The sequence below is a fragment of the Paramisgurnus dabryanus genome, chromosome 12, assembly GCF_030506205.2.
Source record: "Paramisgurnus dabryanus chromosome 12, PD_genome_1.1, whole genome shotgun sequence".
Taxonomy (NCBI): domain Eukaryota; kingdom Metazoa; phylum Chordata; class Actinopteri; order Cypriniformes; family Cobitidae; genus Paramisgurnus; species Paramisgurnus dabryanus.
The window spans coordinates 8,398,881-8,418,232 of NC_133348.1; the positions used below are offsets into that span (position 1 = coordinate 8,398,881).

Here is a 19,352-nt window from a genome sequence, read left to right on the forward strand (position 1 = left end):
ATACATCTCAGATCTAAAACTGTCTGGTACAGTTTGTGTTAACCTCTGTTGTTTATTATAATGACTGATCTAATATGTATGATCTTCCCATTGAGATCATTACAGGCTTGGAGTTTTTTAGACTCAAATATTTATGTGTGCATGTTTCAATAATGTCAAATTAGCAAAAGATTTAAGCATACATAAACTATAGCATGTGAAACTACATAAAAAGAATGATAAATGAATTAAATATCTCTGAAATCAACACTAACAGCTTCACAACATGTATTCAGTCATTGATATTATTTATCTACAGAAACTGTATTTATTCAAATGTCTGAGTATCTTAATTATTGAATCCACAGATATAAGTGAATATGAGAGTCTTAAAGGCCTTCTGAAAGCAAGGATAGAAAAATCCATAGATCAAAGGATTACAAGTTGAGTTAAAATAGGCAAACCAAAATAAAGCCTCAAAAACATCAGCTGGGATCACAAAATTAAGGAAAGGATTAACAGCAGCAGCAATAGAAAAAGGCAGCCAGCAGAGAAAGAAAACGCCCATAACAAGAGCCAGAGTTTTAGCTGCTTTTCTTTCTCTGTGTGCAGAGCTTTGACTGTTAACACCTGTGGTGGTCACAGACACTTTCACTGACAAAACCTTTGCATGTTTTTTAACAACATTGAATATGATGATATACAGAGAGCTCATTATAGTTCCTGGAATAATAAATAACACGATTATACTACTTAGTCCCCATTCTTTGTTAAAAAGAGGAACACAGCCACCAAAACAAGACACCTGTAATATATAAGCTTCAAGACCAACAGCATTCACCCCTGAAAACACAACAGAAAAGCTGTACACAAATGAAAAGATCCATGTAAGGGTGATAGATACAGTCACAGTGTTGTTTGTGATCCTCATTCTGTACTTCAGAGGGTCACAGATGGCCCAGTATCTATCAACAGATATTAAACTAAGATGTATTAAAGAAGAAACACAGAAGGTTACATCCAAGCTAGAATGAACTTTACAGATAACATCTCCCAAAAACCAGCAGCCCTCGACAGATCGCACCATACTGTAGGGCATCACCAGTAAACCCATTAGACAGTCACACACAGCCAATGACTGAACGATCAGATGAGTTGGAGACTGAAGCTGTTTGAAGTGAGAGATGGAGATGATGATCAGCAGATTCCCAAAAACTGTCATGAGGATTATGAGTAACATGAAAGCATATATTGCCACTTTAACAACAGTGAGACGATGAGCTCTAGGACAAGAGTCTGGATGTAAAGGATAACACAGGAGAAAAGTCGCATTGAAAGACATTGCGTTATATGACTTCCTTTGTAAAGGCAGACAATTATAACCCAAAGTTTAAACCAAATCATTTTAAAATTACAACATGGTTAAGGCAATACACTCAATACATAAATACACTACATGCCCATTCAATATAACTCCCTCAGAATAAATGAGATATAGCTCGGAGGTGTTCATATATACAGTTCAGGTCAGGTCTCAACCCCTCCTCCAGATGTATATGTAAATAAGTGATACACAAACATTGTGACTCATGAGATTAGAATAAAAAACTTTGCCCTGAATTAAAGGTTAATGAGTGTATAATTGAGGGGTTAAAGATAATTTACATATTTACATATTAGGAAGTACACGAAAACAAGTGTAAGGCGATATCCAAGACTAGGGATGCCACAATTCTCCAGTTAATGTTGATACATTCAGTACGACCTTCACAGTCCAATAGCCACAATCCATTTTATTATTCCCTGCACATCTGTTTGTGTGTCTTCAAATCCACGTGCCTCCCTGTGACTAAATATTCAAACACTAGGCGCTTTATGCTTTGTTTATACCCATGCTTTGCTCTGCACCGCAAGCCACAGTCACTGGCTGTTGCACTATTCTTTGAAACAAAAGGGGATGACTTGAGAAAACAAGACCAAAACCAACATTAAGAAGAGAAGTCGCTTTGTGGAAAAACCCTGGTGTAACATCAGAGCTTGCTATATATATAAAATAATGTGTTAATGATTTGTGGAAGTAATGTTTAGAGGGGTTAATAACTGCACTTTGACACTGTTTGGGGGGAGGTGTCCAGGAGGGGGCAATGTAGAGTTGGGGAGGAAGCAAAAAAATAGAAGAGAAGAAGTGTTTTTGTTTTAATACTGCTGTGGGGTAACGTTAGACGTATTGTTTTCTTTTGTGCATTTTAGTTTTTGTTTGCACGCATGAGAGTTAAGGACACCTAATACTAGATTAGTCTGGAAAAATACAGACAATAAATCAATCCCATTTGGGTTTTGTGTGAAAGCTATCATGTCTCCTGCTCATTCTTCCATACATTTACAGCAATTAAATGCCTGCTAATTGTAATGCCACGCCAGCAGAGGGAGCCCTCACCGGAGTTCTAGCTGAGTGCCGCCCTCTGCTTTCTTGCCTCCTCCGGGTTCTTCCCTTCATAAGCACACTCACGGCAACTATACGATGCGAAGTATTGCCAGTTTGGCTGCCTTACCATTCGTTTATCTATTATTATATTCTGATTACCTGTTATATTTGCCTGTTTTCTGGACCTCTGTCTCTTGGATTACCCCTTGATTTCGGTTTGCCTGGATATATCTGCTTACTGTGTTTTGACCATTGCTTGTTTAACAATCACCCCTTCTGCCTACTGTTTGGATTTGTTGTACTGTTGTACTGTTTGTTTAATAAACATTTGCAAATGGATTCTGCTGCCTTGGTTCCCTCCTTACAGAATACTTCGCCTACCCTGAATCCAGCAGATGTTGCCAATCTGCAGGCTGCATACAACCTTCAAAGTGAGCTTTTACAGAAGTACCAGGAACAACTGAAAAGCTTGCAAGCCATGAACAAGCACCTTACCCGCAATATTCAATTACTACCGGTCGCTAGAGTCAACAAAGTGAGCATCTCTGAAACAGAAAAGTTTAATGGTTCTGCGATCAGGTAAAGGGGTTTAGTCAACAATTGGACATCTACAGTACTTTAATGATCATGAAGACAAACAGGTTTCTGATAAGAAGAAGTGTGCGAATTATATGTCTTTACTCACAGGCAAAGCTATCGAGTGGGCTGCGGCCGTCTGGGACACAGACGCGAGACTTCATACCTCATACCCCTTCTTCATCCAACAATTGAAAGAAGACTTCGATTATCCAGCGAGAGGTAAGAGTGCTTCGTTACAGATCATTCTTATGAATCAAAATCAAAATCGCCCAGTTGCAGAATATGCGATCGAGTTCCGTACATTGGCTGCCCAAAGTGGATGGAATGAAAAAGCTCTGAAAGACATCTTCCAACACAGCCTGGATAATGATTTACAACCGGAGTAAGCATGCAAAGGGGGAGATCTTTCCTTCACCAGGTACATCAACTTGGCTGTGCACATCGATAATCTTATTCGTAATGCCCTGCCTAAAACCTGTTCACGTAACACCACTGGAGTAGTCGCTATGGCGAAACAGGTATCCCCAGTCAAGCCCGATGGTGTCTGTTCTTTTTATGCTTCAACTTTACCGTTACCTATCGACCACACAGTAAGAATACCAAAGCTGACGCTCTTTCTCACTGTCTGGAGGCAACACCTCTCAATGACACTCCAACTCCTATTATTTCCCCATCCCTCATCCTCACCCCGATTACCTGGGATATCATGCAAGAACTACAAGACGAGTTTATCAATGATCCATCCCCTCCAGAATGCCCAGCAACCAAACAGTACCTTCTCCTATGAGAACTCGAATCATTCAGTGGGTCCACATCTCCCTTTGTTCGGGTCATCCTGGTATCTCCAGAACAATTTCTCTAACTCAGAACTCATTATGGTGGCCCACTATGTCTCCTGATATTACTCGGTTTGTTAAATCATGTCAAGTGTGTGCCCAGTCTAAGACTCCTAAGAAACTCCCATCAGGATTACTCAAACCATTATCCATCTCTGAACGACCCTGGTCTCACATCAGCATCGACTTCATCACCGATCTCCCACCATCCATTACCTTCACCACCATTCTGGTAATCATAGATCACTTTTCTAAGTCTTGCAGATTAATCCATTTAAAAGGATTACCCAAAGCCATGGAAACTGCACAAGCCGTGTTCCACTACGTCTTTCGAAACTTTGGTATCCCAGAAGACACCATGTCAGATAGGGGAACTCAGTTCACCTCTTAAAACCTTTAAACAGGTCGAGCGTTTAAATCAGGAAATCGGACGATACCTCAGAACCTACTACAGTAAGGAACAACACCGCTGGGCTGAATTCCTCCCCTCCTTTCACTTTGAGGTCAGTTCAAAAGCCTGTGAAAATATATAGCTTTGACTTCTGACACCACCAACTCATCTGCCTTATTTAAATAGTGTAACAATGTACCATTTAATATCATGTAACTTCAGTTGTTTAAATTACATTGTGCTGCCTTGCTTTTGAAGCATGGTAAAGATATCTATGTTAAAGACATTTGTTGTGTTGTATATGCTAATAACTATACATATTTGGTATTTAAATTAACAAAACCTGCTTAACTGAATGCTTGAGTGTTGAATCAATCAGACACCTGTATTATTAAGAACATAACCATACATACAAACTTTTACTTTTGCTAATAGACATCTGCTGTATTTTTAAAGCTGACTTTTAATTTACTTACCAGAGAGAAATTTAGTAAATCTCCAAAAATGCTTAGATTTATACTGACATGTAAGATCAGCTTTGTCTCTGAGAGAGCTCATTATAGTTCCTGGAATTATAAATAACAAAATGATAGAAATTAGTCCCCAATAAAAAAAAAAGAATGCAGCCACCAAAACAAGACACCTGTAATACATATTTTCAGACCAACAGCATTCACCCCTGAAAATACAACAGAAAAGCATTACACAAATGAACAGATCCATGTAAATGTGATAAATTCAGTGACAGTTTGTCTCATTTTGTATTTCAGAGGGTTACTTACAAGGCACACCTGACTGTAAGACGCAGCACCAGCCAAGTTATGGAAAAAACGCGGCTTAAAGACCGAAAAATACGGTATACCTTATCCTCTCTATATTGTCAATAATGCCAAAATAATTTATAAATCATTCACTTTTCTTTGGAATATATTTGTAATAAGATGATAGATTGCATTTGTAAAGCATTACAGTACCTAATACAGTTTCAAGCTAATAAACACAGGCATTATGGTTTTAAATCCTGCTTCCTTACATTTCTTTGACCACCACATTAACATCACCAGTTTTGGGGTAGGTGCTACTCTCATTTCTAGACATCTGTGTGAGTCCAGACCAGCCACAACATTTAATAGAAACCCTTTACAAAACTATAACCCAGGGGGGGCTTACAGGTAGGTATCAGCATGTAAGTGGCGTTCTGTATGTAGTACACTGAGACGACATCAGACGATGGCTCTCTACGGTGGGGGCTTACAGGTAGGTATCAGCAGGTAAGTGGCGTTCTGTACGTAGTACACTGAGACGGTATCAGACGATGGCTCTCTACAGTTGGGGCTTACAGGTAGGTATCAACAGGTAAGTGGCGTATAATAAAAGAAACGGCTCCTGCCAAAGTGGCGTTGCGTCTTGTTCACTTCGGGGCTTACCCCTCGGCCTCGGAGTATGCACAGACAAACAGGGGGCTAGGGATGGGTACCGAAACCCGGTATTAAACTGGCCCCGGGGCTAAATTATGAAAGACCGTAGTATCAGTAAGATCTGACGCTATCGGTTCTGCTTTCGGTCCTGGAGAAAAAAATAAAAATAAATGTACTATGTATTCTTGCTTAATAATGTTTTCGTGCACATTTTATCTCACCAAACATTTCTAATTTGCGATTAAGACGTTTGTCTGTGAGATCTGTGAGATCTCTCATGCGCGCCGCGGAGGCTGTCTGTCTGTCAAACACAACCACAACAACGAGCGCGGGGCACGCACACGCATAACAGCACGAAAACTACCGCTTAATACAAAGAGTGACGATGGCGGATAGAGCAAAACATTCAAAAGTGTGGTTATACTTCACTAGAGTTGATGCAGACAACGCTCGTTGTCATACAGGTAAGTGCAACAAGATGTTTGCATGTAAGGGCGGAAACACAAGCAATCTGTCAAAGCATCTTTCAAAAGTGTATTACGTGCAGAAAGAAGCTGTGTCCCAATTCAAGGGCTGCGACCTTCTAAGCATACAACCTTAAAAGGGGAGCACTCTGTCTTTCAAGGTGGCAGCCTCAGAAGTCTGCGAAGAGAACTGAAATGAGACAGTCTAACCCTCGGAGGACCTATAATTTGCGTCACCTGTTGCACGCGCCCACCGCGCCTGTCAGCAGGACACAGCGGAGACGTTTCTGACTTATTTAAATAAATATGGAATCAGAAAAATATTCATTTATTTTAGAAAATATGACACGTTGATGTAGATTAAACTATTCAACAGTATATAAAATTAATCAACCTTAGAAATACGCAACATAAACAGAATAATATTAACACAAGTCACAGCCTCAAGTCGCGCTGCTGTGACGCAATCGGTCTTAAAATACGTCCTTAGAAAGTCGCAGCCTACAAAATTCAACCATCATCTCTGGTGGTTGCCGCATCAACGTCAGGCATGTATGCTAAAATCATGTTGAATCAACATTGTTCACGTCATTTAAAATAAATGTACAATCTCCCTAATTGGTTTGCTTACCTTACGTTGAAATTCTGTTGATTTCTTTTGGGAGAAATGCTGAACGTTATGCATTCAACATATTTTCTACTTCTTTTTAAAATCCCAAATAAAGAAAAATCAGCATGTAAACATTTATTTTGCCTAAATATCCTATTTAGAGTATTTTTTCTGCAGCTTTCACGCTGGTGCATTAATAAATATATGTATAATATTTAGAAATTATATCCAGAAATTAATTTGTAATAATGAAATGCAGACACATAATTAACTTAATCATGTGAACATAGGTTCGTGATCAAATGTTAACATTGGCCAAAGTACCGATAAGAATACCGTTAAAGCACCGGACCGTTAAGCAGTACCGGTAAGAGTAGTAATACCGTTAAAACCTTAACGATACCCATCCCTACGCACAGCACTGCAAAGCAAGGCTCCAGTGTACAAACTTCAAAGCAATTTTCTCACACCACACTCACGCACTCAGTGGCTTAAGGTCTGTACCATATGGTTTCAACCGAAGGCTCCTCCCTTCCGGAACTCCAAAACGCAGCACACCAGGCAGACCACAATGTACGTCACAGCCGCTTCCAGTTGCCCTCCTTTATCGCTCGGCACTCCCACCGGTCCCTCCCACAGTGGGGCCGCTGTTACACAACTTCACAACTTCCACAAAGAGGGATTAGTACTCCGCAAACAGGTAAGATAGTAGAATTTAAATCCCTATATGATGTACTCACAGTGTCAGCTGAATAATCCTTGTTTTCCTCCTCTGAAGGCAGTCGTTTCGCCAATCCTTGCCCGGACCAAGATGGCGTCCGTTTGAGCCCCGTATCTCTCAACAAATCCAGGTAGGATGTTCTCACCTCCTACAATCAGCACACAACATCATAACGTCTTTATCCACACTGTTATCTTCAAACCTGTATATCCATTTGCCCCTTTGTCCTTCCGTCACGTTTCAACACCAAGATTCTAGTCGTCTTACAGCTCACTTTCCACCTTTGCTTCACCCCAAACAACCAGTTCGTCCCACGGACTCAACCGGAGCAAACACGACCTGAAGAACAACAGCGCCTCCCTTTCGTCTTCGTTGACCCCGTCCTCTTTCCGCTCGCCCGTCCGCGATAGCCGGATCACCGGGGCCCTCCGACTCTTCGGTAGCCTGTGTTCTCAATCCGCCCTTGGCGGAAGTAAATTTGTCCCGAGTCAGCCGTCCTTTTCGTATGTCTTCTCATGCACTCTTTATGTGCATCTCCATCGCCAAATTGTCCAATCGGCGTTCGTCCCACTACCAAAGCACCTGTTCCCCATAACACCCTGATTTGGGTTGCCATGGAGCTCCCGGACGTGAGTGATGTTTGTGTATACGGTCCGGGCGAAACCTCTCTCCACACTTTGGTTCCGCCCTTTCAAAGTCACTCCGTGACATCCTCCCCCGCCAATCCGTTCTAGTCCCTAGAACGGGAGGTTTTCGTGGTAACAGGCATAATTAAGATCTTTAAAAAACTTTGTTGGCCATTGGGGAATTTTGGTCGCTCAACCCGGGGTGCCCTGCCGACTACGCCAAAATCTGTCACAGGTCGGGGAAGTGGACCGCCCCTGTCGCGGGTCACACTCCCCCTATTTCCACCTCGGGGAGGTCCCAAAACACCCCAATGACCAAACAGAGAAAGAATTCAAATTTAACCATTTTATTAAATATTTAAAAGAACAAGTAGGGGGGATTAAATACTAAAAAAAGGTCTCAGTCCTTAATTATCACAGCAGGGGGGGGGCTTGCCGGTAGATATCGTTGGGGGCAATGTCTCTCCATGGGGGCTTACAGGTAAGTGGTCTTCGGCATTTCCTGTTCAGGCGACGTTTCTCTACGGGGGGGGGGGGGGGGGGGGCTTACAGGTAGGTATCAGCAGGTAAGTGGCGTTCTGTATGTAGTACACTGAGACGACATCAGACGATGGCTCTCTACGGTGGGGGCTTACAGGTAGGTATCAGCAGGTAAGTGGCGTTCTGTACGTAGTACACTGAGACGGTATCAGACGATGGCTCTCTACAGTGGGGGCTTACAGGTAGGTATCAACAGGTAAGTGGCGTATAATAAAAGAAACGGCTCCTGCCAAAGTGGCGTTGCGTCTCGTTCTCTTCGGGGCTTACCCCTCGGCCTCGGAGTGTGCACAGACAAACAGGGGGCACAGCACTGCAAAGCAAGGCTCCAGTGTACAAATTTCAAAGCAATTTTTTTGTCACACCACACTCACGCACTCAGTGGCTTAAGGTCTGTACCATACGGTTTCAACCGAAGGCTCCTCCCTTCCGGAACTCCAAAACGCAGCACACCAGGCAGACCACAATGTACGTCACAGCCGCTTCCAGTTGCCCTCCTTTATCGCTCGGCACTCCCACCGGTCCCTCCCACAGTGGGGCCGCTGTTACACAACTCCACAACTTCCACAAAGAGGGATTAGTACTCCGCAAACAGGTAAGATAGTAGAATTTAAATCCCTATATGATGTACTCACAGTGTCAGCTGAATAATCCTTGTTTTCCTCCTCTGAAGGCAGTCGTTTCGCCAATCCTTGCCCGGACCAAGATGGCGTCCGTTTGAGCCCCGTATCTCTCAACAAATCCAGGTAGGATGTTCTCACCTCCTACAATCAGCACACAACATCATAACGTCTTTATCCACACTGTTATCTTCAAACCTGTATATCCATTTGCCCCTTTGTCCTTCCGTCACGTTTCAACACCAAGATTCTAGTCGTCTTACAGCTCACTTTCCACCTTTGCTTCACCCCAAACAACCAGTTCGTCCCACGGACTCAACCGGAGCAAACACGACCTGAAGAACAACAGCGCCTCCCTTTCGTCTTCGTTGACCCCGTCCTCTTTCCGCTCGCCCGTCCGCGATAGCCGGATCACCGGGGCCCTCCGACTCTTCGGTAGCCTGTGTTCTCAATCCGCCCTTGGCGGAAGTAAATTTGTCCCGAGTCAGCCGTCCTTTTCGTATGTCTTCTCATGCACTCTTTATGTGCATCTCCATCGCCAAATTGTCCAATCGGCGTTCGTCCCACTACCAAAGCACCTGTTCCCCATAACACCCTGATTTGGGTTGCCATGGAGCTCCCGGACGTGAGTGATGTTTGTGTATACGGTCCGGGCGGAACCTCTCTCCACACTTTGGTTCCGCCCTTTCAAAGTCACTCCGTGACACCATGACCACACTTAGGCCTGGTATGGTCCTCCTCTCAGAATCATTAAGGCAAGTGGTACAATTGGAATTGATTGTGCCCTGGGAAGACAGATTGGAAGAGGCGTATGAACGCAAGAAACACAAGTATGAAGAGTTGAATGGGAGAATGAGCGCCTCAATAAAACGAACATACAGGTTTTGACACAAGCAAATGGAAATAAGACTACGAGTGCAGTCGGTAGATGTGGAAAAGTCTGCAGGCCAGAATGAAGTGCTTGTCTAGTGAACAAGTTATGCATTTTACAAGTCCAGTACCTGGTGAGACACAGGAGAAGCCCAGCCTGGAAGCACTCCACAGTGCCCAGACCTTCCATGCACCACAAGACTATTCCCAAGCCATTCACTTTGAACAAAGCCAGGTTAAGTGGCTTGCCACAAATAAGCAGGCAAAGGAGGAGTATAAGGTTGCTCTGGCAGAGCTCCATAACATCATAAGGACTAAGCTCATGACTTCCCATTGAGCTGAGTGGCACAGAAAGAGGAGAATGGAGAGAGCCTGTAAATGAGCAGCCTTTATTTCAAATCCCTTTGGATTCATTAGGGGACTCCTGAGGAGGAGGGTAGTGGTCGACTGACTTGCACTCAAGATGAGGTAGACAAATACCTCAGTACCAGCTAAAGGGATAGTGCAAAAGACGAGGACCTTGACTGTGTGCAGCACATTTATAACTCCACCAGAACCTAGTGCAACATTCAATCTCGAGGAGACAACTATGAAAGAGGTCCAGGAGGAGGTCAAGGTAGCTAGGACCAATTCAGCACCAGGACCATGCCCTACATGGTCTACAAGAGGTGGCCTAGACTCCTTCAGTGAATATGGAAAATCATCCAAGTCTTTTGGTGGAGGGGAAAAATGGCACAGCTGTGGAGACATGCAGAGGGTGTCTGGATTCCTAAGGAAGAGCACTCAAGCAACATCGAGCAGTACAGGGTTATCTCACTCCTTAGCGTGGAGGGAAAGATATTTTTCAGAGAGACGTTATTGATGGTGCCACAACCAGATGCTAAGAGTCATTGCAGAGGCCATTAATGCAGGGATCTCTGTCAGGCTTAATGAAAATCCTGTCCGGGATTCTGCCCCATAGTGTTACATAGAGAATATCTAAAGATTATAAACAACAAAGCCGTATTTTTATTAAAATTGGAACAAGAAATGAAGTAATATTCATAGTTAAAAGACTGCAAACATAAACGTGTATACTGTACATATACTGAAGGCTGACAATTAACATGGGCAACTATTTAATTTTTGTTTTCTTTAATCTTTTAATACCAACTTTTTCAGCTAAATGTATACAAATGTTTAGAAAATAAAATGTTTAAAGAAAAGCTCCAGGGAATTTCACATATCATCAGGGTTCTAAATTAACACTAGCCAACCCGCCAAATGCGGGTTAAAATTCATTTTGGCGGGTGTTAATAAAAACTTACTAGCCAGTTTGGTGATGCATGAGGCATTGCATGCAAGATACATAAAGCTGCACGCAGATTGCAGCGAAACCAGCGCGAGAAACCAGGGAAAGGAGTGGAGCGCGTCCACCAGAAAACAAAAGGAAGAAGGAGAACAAACAGGCAGAGCAGGGAGGATAGACTAAAAGACAGCGGTGTCGCCACACCCCTTTAATGGGGCATGTGATCCAGTGTAAATCTTTTGTGCCCAGGTCTAAATCTCAAGTTTAAATTTTAGCAGTTAACTAGTGTATTCCTTAAAGATAATAGCGGCAAAAACAGATCCATATGCAATGTAGTTTCCCAATTTACACTTGTAAAGCGACAAAGCAGTCGCACTGACGTGTGCACACATGTATCCATGTCCACGCACGTCTTTGCATTCCTCTGCGCGTGCAACTGCATCCAAAAGGGGACGCCACACGAATTAGTAATTATGAAAACATGACGAGAAGTAAGTTTCTAAATAAAAATGCTAATCTTATTTTGACTCGATCCTTATTGGCTTCTGTAGATGGACATAAGAAATGTTTTGTGCAAAGCAGGGATAGGGAAGCAGAAAGGAGAGATGATGAGTTTAAGGGAGGTAAGACAAACTACATCCTCACCCTGTCAGGTCTCAAACATTAGAGGAAAAATCTCAGGAAAACCTTTTGTCAAGTCTATTGAATTGCATTGTTGTTGAGAAAATAAACAGATGTATGTGTTATACTGTTCTGTATTTTCAGATACAAAAATAATATTTAGTTTACTAATATTTAACTCTAGGACACTAACTTACATAACAGTTAGCAGTAACTATGACTGAGATTATTTAGTATAGCAGTCATAAAATATTCTTGTAAAAATAAGTTATTAATCATTGCTATCATTGTGTAATGTAGAAAATATTTCTATGCTGTCATTATTACCAAACATTTTATGCCATGTATGCCTCCAAACATGTTAATAATGTTAGGTATGATGAAGATTTAACCTAAATATTTTTAAATACATATTTATCTTTTGCAGTACATGTTGCACTGTAGAATAGTGGGTTAAAACCCTATAACTGTCACTGTCCCACAGGTGGGACGTTTGGCATTACATATTTAAAACAATAATTACATAGTCTAAACCTACACCAATCTTGACAAACTATATACCGTTGGAAAGCTCTAAGAATGTAGTATTAATATATCAACACCATATTGGAAAAAAAAGTATGTAGTAAGGGTCATTTTCTAAAATGTTGCAGACCAACAGGTGGCCCCAAAATGTTATTACATAACAAATAACCTCGACAAAATATATATTGTTGGAAAGCTCAGGGAATGTAGTTTTCATATTTCAAGGCCATTTGATGATAGAATTTGAATAGGGACAGTTATTTTGTTAAATGTCACTCCCCCCATAGGAATACATATAAATGATTATATATTTATAACACTAATACCCTATAATCTTGAAATAATCTTGACAAACTATATATTGTTGGAAAGCTCTAGGAATGTAGTTTTCATATTTCAAGGCCATTTGATGATGGAAATTTAGTAGGGACAGTCATTTTGTTATTTGTCAGTGACCCTGTAGGAGTCCATATGAATTCGTATATATTCATAATTCTAATATTCTTCAAAATGAATATATGAATCTTCAAAAATCTTGACAAACTATATATCGTTGGAAAGCTCTAAGAATGTAGTTTTCATATTTCAAAACCTTTTTGCATTAAACACAATGCAGAGACAGTAATTTATTAACTTGTGACAAAATATTGCAACTAACCGTTGACACCTAGTGGCCTTGGTTGGTAAAACCACTAAAAGTGTGACAGAAACTTCATTTTTTGTTATTTTCACCTAAAATTTGGTTCAGAACTAGTTGAGACTTGTGTCTTTATTGGTGTGGTGTTTTGAGAGTAAAACATTTTAATTTTTATATACATTTGATTAGAGAGTATATACTTTATTGCATTATTTTTATTATTTAAAATAAATTTAAACGGGTATAACTTTTTTGTCATTTAATATTTACAACTTCAAACACCTCAGTGTAAAACTATAAATTGTCTTCTTAAAAAAGAGTCCAAGATTTTGCTTCTAAACCAAAGTATGCCAGAGTTATAGTAATTTTAACGTGCAGATCACCTTTTCACCCCCCACTCAAAAGGGGCGGTGACAGTTATAGGGTTAAGCAAAGGACATTGTATAGAAGTGTTGCACACTTCTTGCACACAGCAGGCTTTCAAAAAAAAGTCAACAAAAAATGGGGGGCCTGTGCCCCAGTATAGCTGTATGTCTATCGACAGAGAAATTAAGAAAGCTTATGTTTCATCACAAAAATGTTGTCATGTTTTGTCAGGATTGTCGCATGCACGCAAAAGAAAAAACGAATCATTGTTGCATTCAGTGGCACTCATAATTTCTCTTATTTTCACTGGAAAAATTTGGCTAGTGTAAAGCTGATTGGCTGGTAACTTTAGAAAGTGCCTTTATTATGGTTCAGTCACCAGACCATAAAATAATAGCCATGATTTATGACCTGATATGTAGATTGAATAGACTATAATCACAGCTTACCTTTCATCTGGTCTTATTCTAGGTTGTTTGCTCATTAACAGTCACTATTAGAAATACTTGTAAGTTAGTTACCTTCACTACAGTTATAATTCAGAAATATATTATTTGAATCATGACTTTATTCATGTATGATTAAACAGTTGTCATTTCCTCTGAATACTTTTGTATTAAACATCCTCTTGGGTTTAAATGTCTCAAATCAGAAAGCATACAAACTAATCTAATATTTATGATCTCCTCATTGAGATGATTAAAAGGCCTGGAGTTTTTTAGACTCAAATATTTATGTATGCATGTTTGAATAATGTCAAATTAGCAAAAGATTTAAGCATACATAAACTAGAACATGTGAAACTACATCAAAAGAATGATAAATAAATTAAATATCTCTGAAATCAACACTTACAGCTTCACAACATGTATTCAGTCACTGGTTATTATTTATCTACAGAAACTGTATTTATTCAAATGTCAGAGTATGTGAATGATTGAATCCACAGATATAAGTGCATATGAGAGTCTTAAAGGCCTTCTGAAAGCAAGGATAGAAAAATCCATAGATCAAAGGATTACAAGTTGAGTTAAAATAGGCAAACCAAAATAAAGCCTCATAAACAACAGCTGGGGTCACAAAATTAAGGAAAGGGTCAACAGCAGCAGAAATAGAAAAAGGCAGCCAGCAGATAAAGAAAACGCCCATAACAAGAGCCAGAGTTTTAGCTGCTTTTCTTTCTCTGTGTGCAGAGCTTTGACTGTTAACACCTGTGGTGGTCACAGACACTTTCTCTGACAAAACCTTTGTGTGTTTTTTTACAACATTGAATATGATGATATACAGAGAGCTCATTATAGTTCCTGGAATAAGAAAAAACAAGATACAACTAATTAGTCCCCATTCTTTGTTAAAAAGAGCAGCACAGCCACCAAAACAAGACATCTGTAATATATAAGCTTCCAAACCAACAGCATTCACTCCTGAAACCACAACAGAAAAGCAGTACACAAATGAAAAGATCCATGTAAGGGTTATTAATACAGTCACAGTGTTGTTTGTGATCCTAATTTTATACCTCAGAGGGTCACAGATGGCTAAGTATCTATCAATAGATATTAAACTAAGATGTATTAAAGAAGAAAAACAGAAGGTTACATCCAAGCTAGAATGAACTTTACAAATAACATCTCCAAAAAACCAGCAGCCCTCGACAGATCGCACCATACTGTAGGGCATCACCAGTAAACCCAGCAGACAGTCACACACAGCCAATGACTGAACGATCAGATGAGTTGGAGACTGAAGCTGTTTGAAGTGAGAGATGGAGATGATGATCAGCAGATTCCCAAAAACTGTCATGAGGATCATGAGTAACATGAAAGTGTACATTGTCACTTTAACAACAGTGAGCCGATGACTTCTAGGACAAGAGTCTGGATGTAAAGGATAACACTGGAGAATATTCTCAGTCTCATTGAAAGACATTGCATTATATGACATCTTTTGTAAAGGCAGACAATTATAACCCAAAGTTTAAACCAAATCATTTTAAAATTACAACATGGTTAAGGCAATACACTCAATACATAAATACACTACATGCCCATTCAATATAACTCCCTCAGAATAAATGAGATATAGCTCGGAGGTGTTCATATATACAGTTCAGGTCAGGTCTCAACCCCTCCTCCAGATGTATATGTAAATAAGTGATACACAAACATTGTGACTCATGAGATTAGAATAAAAAACTTTGCCCTGAATTAAAGGTTAATGAATGTATAATTGAGGGTTTAAAGATAATTTACATATTTACATTTTAGGAAGTACATGAAAACAAGTGTAAGGCGTGTAACGGTGGCCGCCCTTTGTTTAAATAATGTGTCTCAAATTACCGCCGGAGGCGAGTATCAAACCCGGGTCTCCAAGACGACAACGTTGTGTCCTAACCACTGAGCTATGACGTCACGTATTTAAATGAGATTTTCCTCTTATTTCAAAGTATATAATAGTTTTAAGTTGGGCACCAGGCAAATAACTATCTACCAATGTGAAATATTTAAAAAACTAGCTCATGCCACCAGTTACACAGATATGTGAAAATGAACAAATAAACAGGTTCAATAGTAAATTTCACAGTTTACTCTTAGCTTGCCAGTATCACATAATACATGTTTACATATTTACGTAATTTCGTAACAATAAAATAAAAAAATAAAAAAAAACATATCATGGCATCACATGTTGTAACTCAGGTTTCACATTTCATATCGTTTAAATCATAATTATACCATGCAAACGTTTTAGAAGTCCAACACAGAACGAAATAACAACCCAAAATGCCACATCATAATCAAACACTTCACAGTAGCATCACATAACAAAGGTAATAGCCGTTTGGCACACATATGCATATGAGAGAGTGTTTATGTGTGTCTGTGGGTGTGTGTGACTGTGTGTGCGTTCATGTATTCGGGTAGAGAGGCCTTTTAGGTTCTGGGGAGGCAAGTACTCAAAAACTGGTCACAAACTGAGCTTTACCAAGCTGCACCGTGCTAGGGAAAGCAACTGTTGTCTCCGTTTATACATTGTCCGCCAGTGCATTTCTCGACCCCACACGACTTCATACACCACTTGGAACTTGGAAGATCCACGCTGGGAAACAATAACAGTACTCTCGCTCTCTCCGTTTGTGGAAACACTCCTTCAGGGTATCTCTTTCTCTCAACCCTTCAGGTAAGATAAGTTACTCTCTGTTGCTTATACTCATAATTGTTCACACTCATGTCCATAGCAGTCCTAAAGCTGTGACTCTCGCTACCAAGTCCTGTTTGCCACCATTGTCAAGTCAACACCTGCAGACTCACGCACACAATGGTTTTACGCACACACTAATCTCGCGCACCTGCCGATGCTCTCACTCTAATTTTAAGTTCACCAGTGACGTACTAAAAATAGGTGGCGTTTACCGCTTTCGTCACATTTCCCCCCCAGAGAAAAACAACCCCATGGTTGGAAGGTATTTAAACTTCTCAGAAGCCCAAAAACTCTGTATCATCTTCTGGGGAATCTTGGAAGATTTCTCTGAGTCTTTGTTTTTCATATGCCTCCATATCGGCGGCTGTAGGATAACAAGCTTTTAGGTTTGTGACATGTGTCGTTCTGACATCTTCACCATTTGATTCCAGAGCTATTTCATAGTTTAATGGTCCCAATTGTTTGATGACTCTATATGGTCCTTTCCATTTGGGGGCAAGCTTAGCGCTGAAGTGTTGTAGAGCGCTGGACTGAGGAAAGTTTCTTAGCCAGACACGGTCTTGGTTTTTGAAAGAGAGTTCACGTTGGCCCTTATTGTAATTTCGGAGTTGGCGTTTCTTTGCTTGTGTACAGTTTTCCTTTGCCTGCTCTTGCAATTGGACAATATGGCTCACTACATTATAAGGTGGGTCACATGGTAAAAGATCAACTTTCTGCTTTTGGAGCAGTATTTCTAATGGTCCTTGAAGCTTTCTACCCAGTTGGAGTTCCCCCGGGGTCATCCCAATACTTTCCTGTAGTGCTGAATTGATGGCGAAGCGGAGCTCTGGTAGAAACTGGTCCCATTTCTTATGGTTTCCATCAAGGTAAGAAGCGATCATACACTTGAGGGTGCGATTTATTCTTTCGGTCATGTTTGCTTGTGGGTGGTAGGCAGTTGTCAGTTTGTGAGTTATGTTCCATTGTGCACATAGTTCTTTGAAAAGTGAAGAAACAAATTGGGTTCCTCGATCCGACAGAAGACAGTTTGGTACACCCCAACGGGTAAAAACCTCTTTTCGTAGGATCGAAGCAATGGTTTCTGCATTTGCTTTACGCATAGGGAACAATTCAACCCGCAGGCAGGCAGTTGTCAGTTTGTGTGTGATGTTCCATTGTGCACATAGTTCTTTGAAAAGTGAAGAAACAAATTGGGTTCCTCGATCCGACAGAAGACAGTTTGGTACACCCCAACGGGTAAAAACCTCTTTTCGTAGGATCGAAGCAATGGTTTCTGCATTTGCTTTACGCATAGGGAACAATTCAACCCAACGTGTGAAATAGTCTACACAGACTAGTAGATATTCATGGCGGTGAGGACTGCTACTGGGTAATGGGCCCATGATATCCACTCCCAACATTTCATTAGGTCTGGTAGTCGTTATGGGTTGTAACTTTCCAGCAGGTTTTCGATTTTCATACTTGTGTTTTTGACACTTGGTGCAGCACTTGACATAGTTATTGACATCGGTCCACATTTTTGGCCAAACGACTACATTCTGAAGACGTTTGTATGTCTTGAAGATACCTCCATGACCGCTCAAAGGGTGTGAATGGTAGTGCTGTAAAATGGTTGGAATGAAGACTTCAGGTAAGTATATTCGGTACAGAACTTGACCCTTTGACAGTTGAGTCTTAACATACAACTTGTCTTCCATGATCTCGTATTGTTCTGGAGTGTCTTGTATGTTTTCTGCCATGCTTTTGAAAATCATTTCAATTTTTGGGTCCTTGTGCTATTGTTCCCATAGGTCTACAACAGTGATTGGAAAATCGACTTCACTCTCCTGGGTGGTGAAAATGTTACATGTAGGTAGGTGAGGTATTCTAGAAAGGGCATCTGGTGCTGCATTTAATTTGCCTTTCCTGTATTCAATAATAAAATCAAATTTCTGTAACCTCAAAGCCCATCGTATGAGTCGACTTGTGGTTTTGTTAGATGACATTACCCATTGAAGAGCAGAGTGATCAGTCACTACGGTGAATAGTCTGTACTCCAGGTAATATTGCCATTTTTCGAGTGCCCAGATAACTGCCAGACATTCCTTCTCAGTAACAGAAAAATTCATCTCAGCCTTGGTTAGGGTTCTGCTTGCATAAGCGATGACAACTTCTCTGCCTTGCTCCTTTCTTTGCGCTAAAACAGCACCAAGGCCGATGTCACTGGCATCCGTGTAAACCGTAAAGGGAAGCTGCAAATCTGGATGACCAAGTATAGGTGGTGAGGTGAGACATGTTTTGAGCTTTTCAAAAGCTTCCTGGCATTGATCTGATCACTGAAATGTATTACCTTTCTTCTTCAGGGCATTCATGGGTTCGGCAATTTGTGAAAAATTCGGAACAAACCGGTGGTACCATCCGGCCATTCCAAGAAACCGTTGTACTTCTTTGAGGTTGGTGGGTACTGGGTAAGACCGGATGGCCTCTATTTTGCTCGGATCTGCCATGATTCCTTGGGTGCTGACCACATGGCCTAGGAATCCAATCTCTTGAAGGCAGAATTTACTCTTCTTAAGGTTAATGGTCAATCCTGTGTTTTGCAGTCTTTGAAAGACAGTCCGGATATCATGTAAGTGCTGGGAGAAATTTTCAGAAAAAA

The 19,352-nt window shown here is 40.8% G+C and overlaps 2 protein-coding genes across 2 annotated transcripts; both read right to left on the reverse strand.

Moving 5' to 3' along the window:
- Nucleotides 1–328: 328 nt before the first annotated feature.
- Nucleotides 329–1,219, reverse strand: LOC135737962 (trace amine-associated receptor 4-like). Its single transcript, XM_065255807.1, has one exon. It carries the CDS (start codon nt 1,217–1,219, stop codon nt 329–331), a length of 891 nt encoding a protein of 296 aa, XP_065111879.1.
- Nucleotides 1,220–14,422: 13,203 nt separating this feature from the next.
- LOC135738545 (trace amine-associated receptor 9-like) lies at nt 14,423–15,316 on the reverse strand. Its single transcript, XM_065256645.1, has 2 exons — nt 14,923–15,316; nt 14,423–14,817 (listed from the first exon to the last, which is right to left on the reverse strand). The coding sequence occupies exons 1-2, from the start codon at nt 15,314–15,316 to the stop codon at nt 14,423–14,425; spliced, it is 789 nt and encodes a 262-aa protein (XP_065112717.1).
- Nucleotides 15,317–19,352: the final 4,036 nt, after the last annotated feature.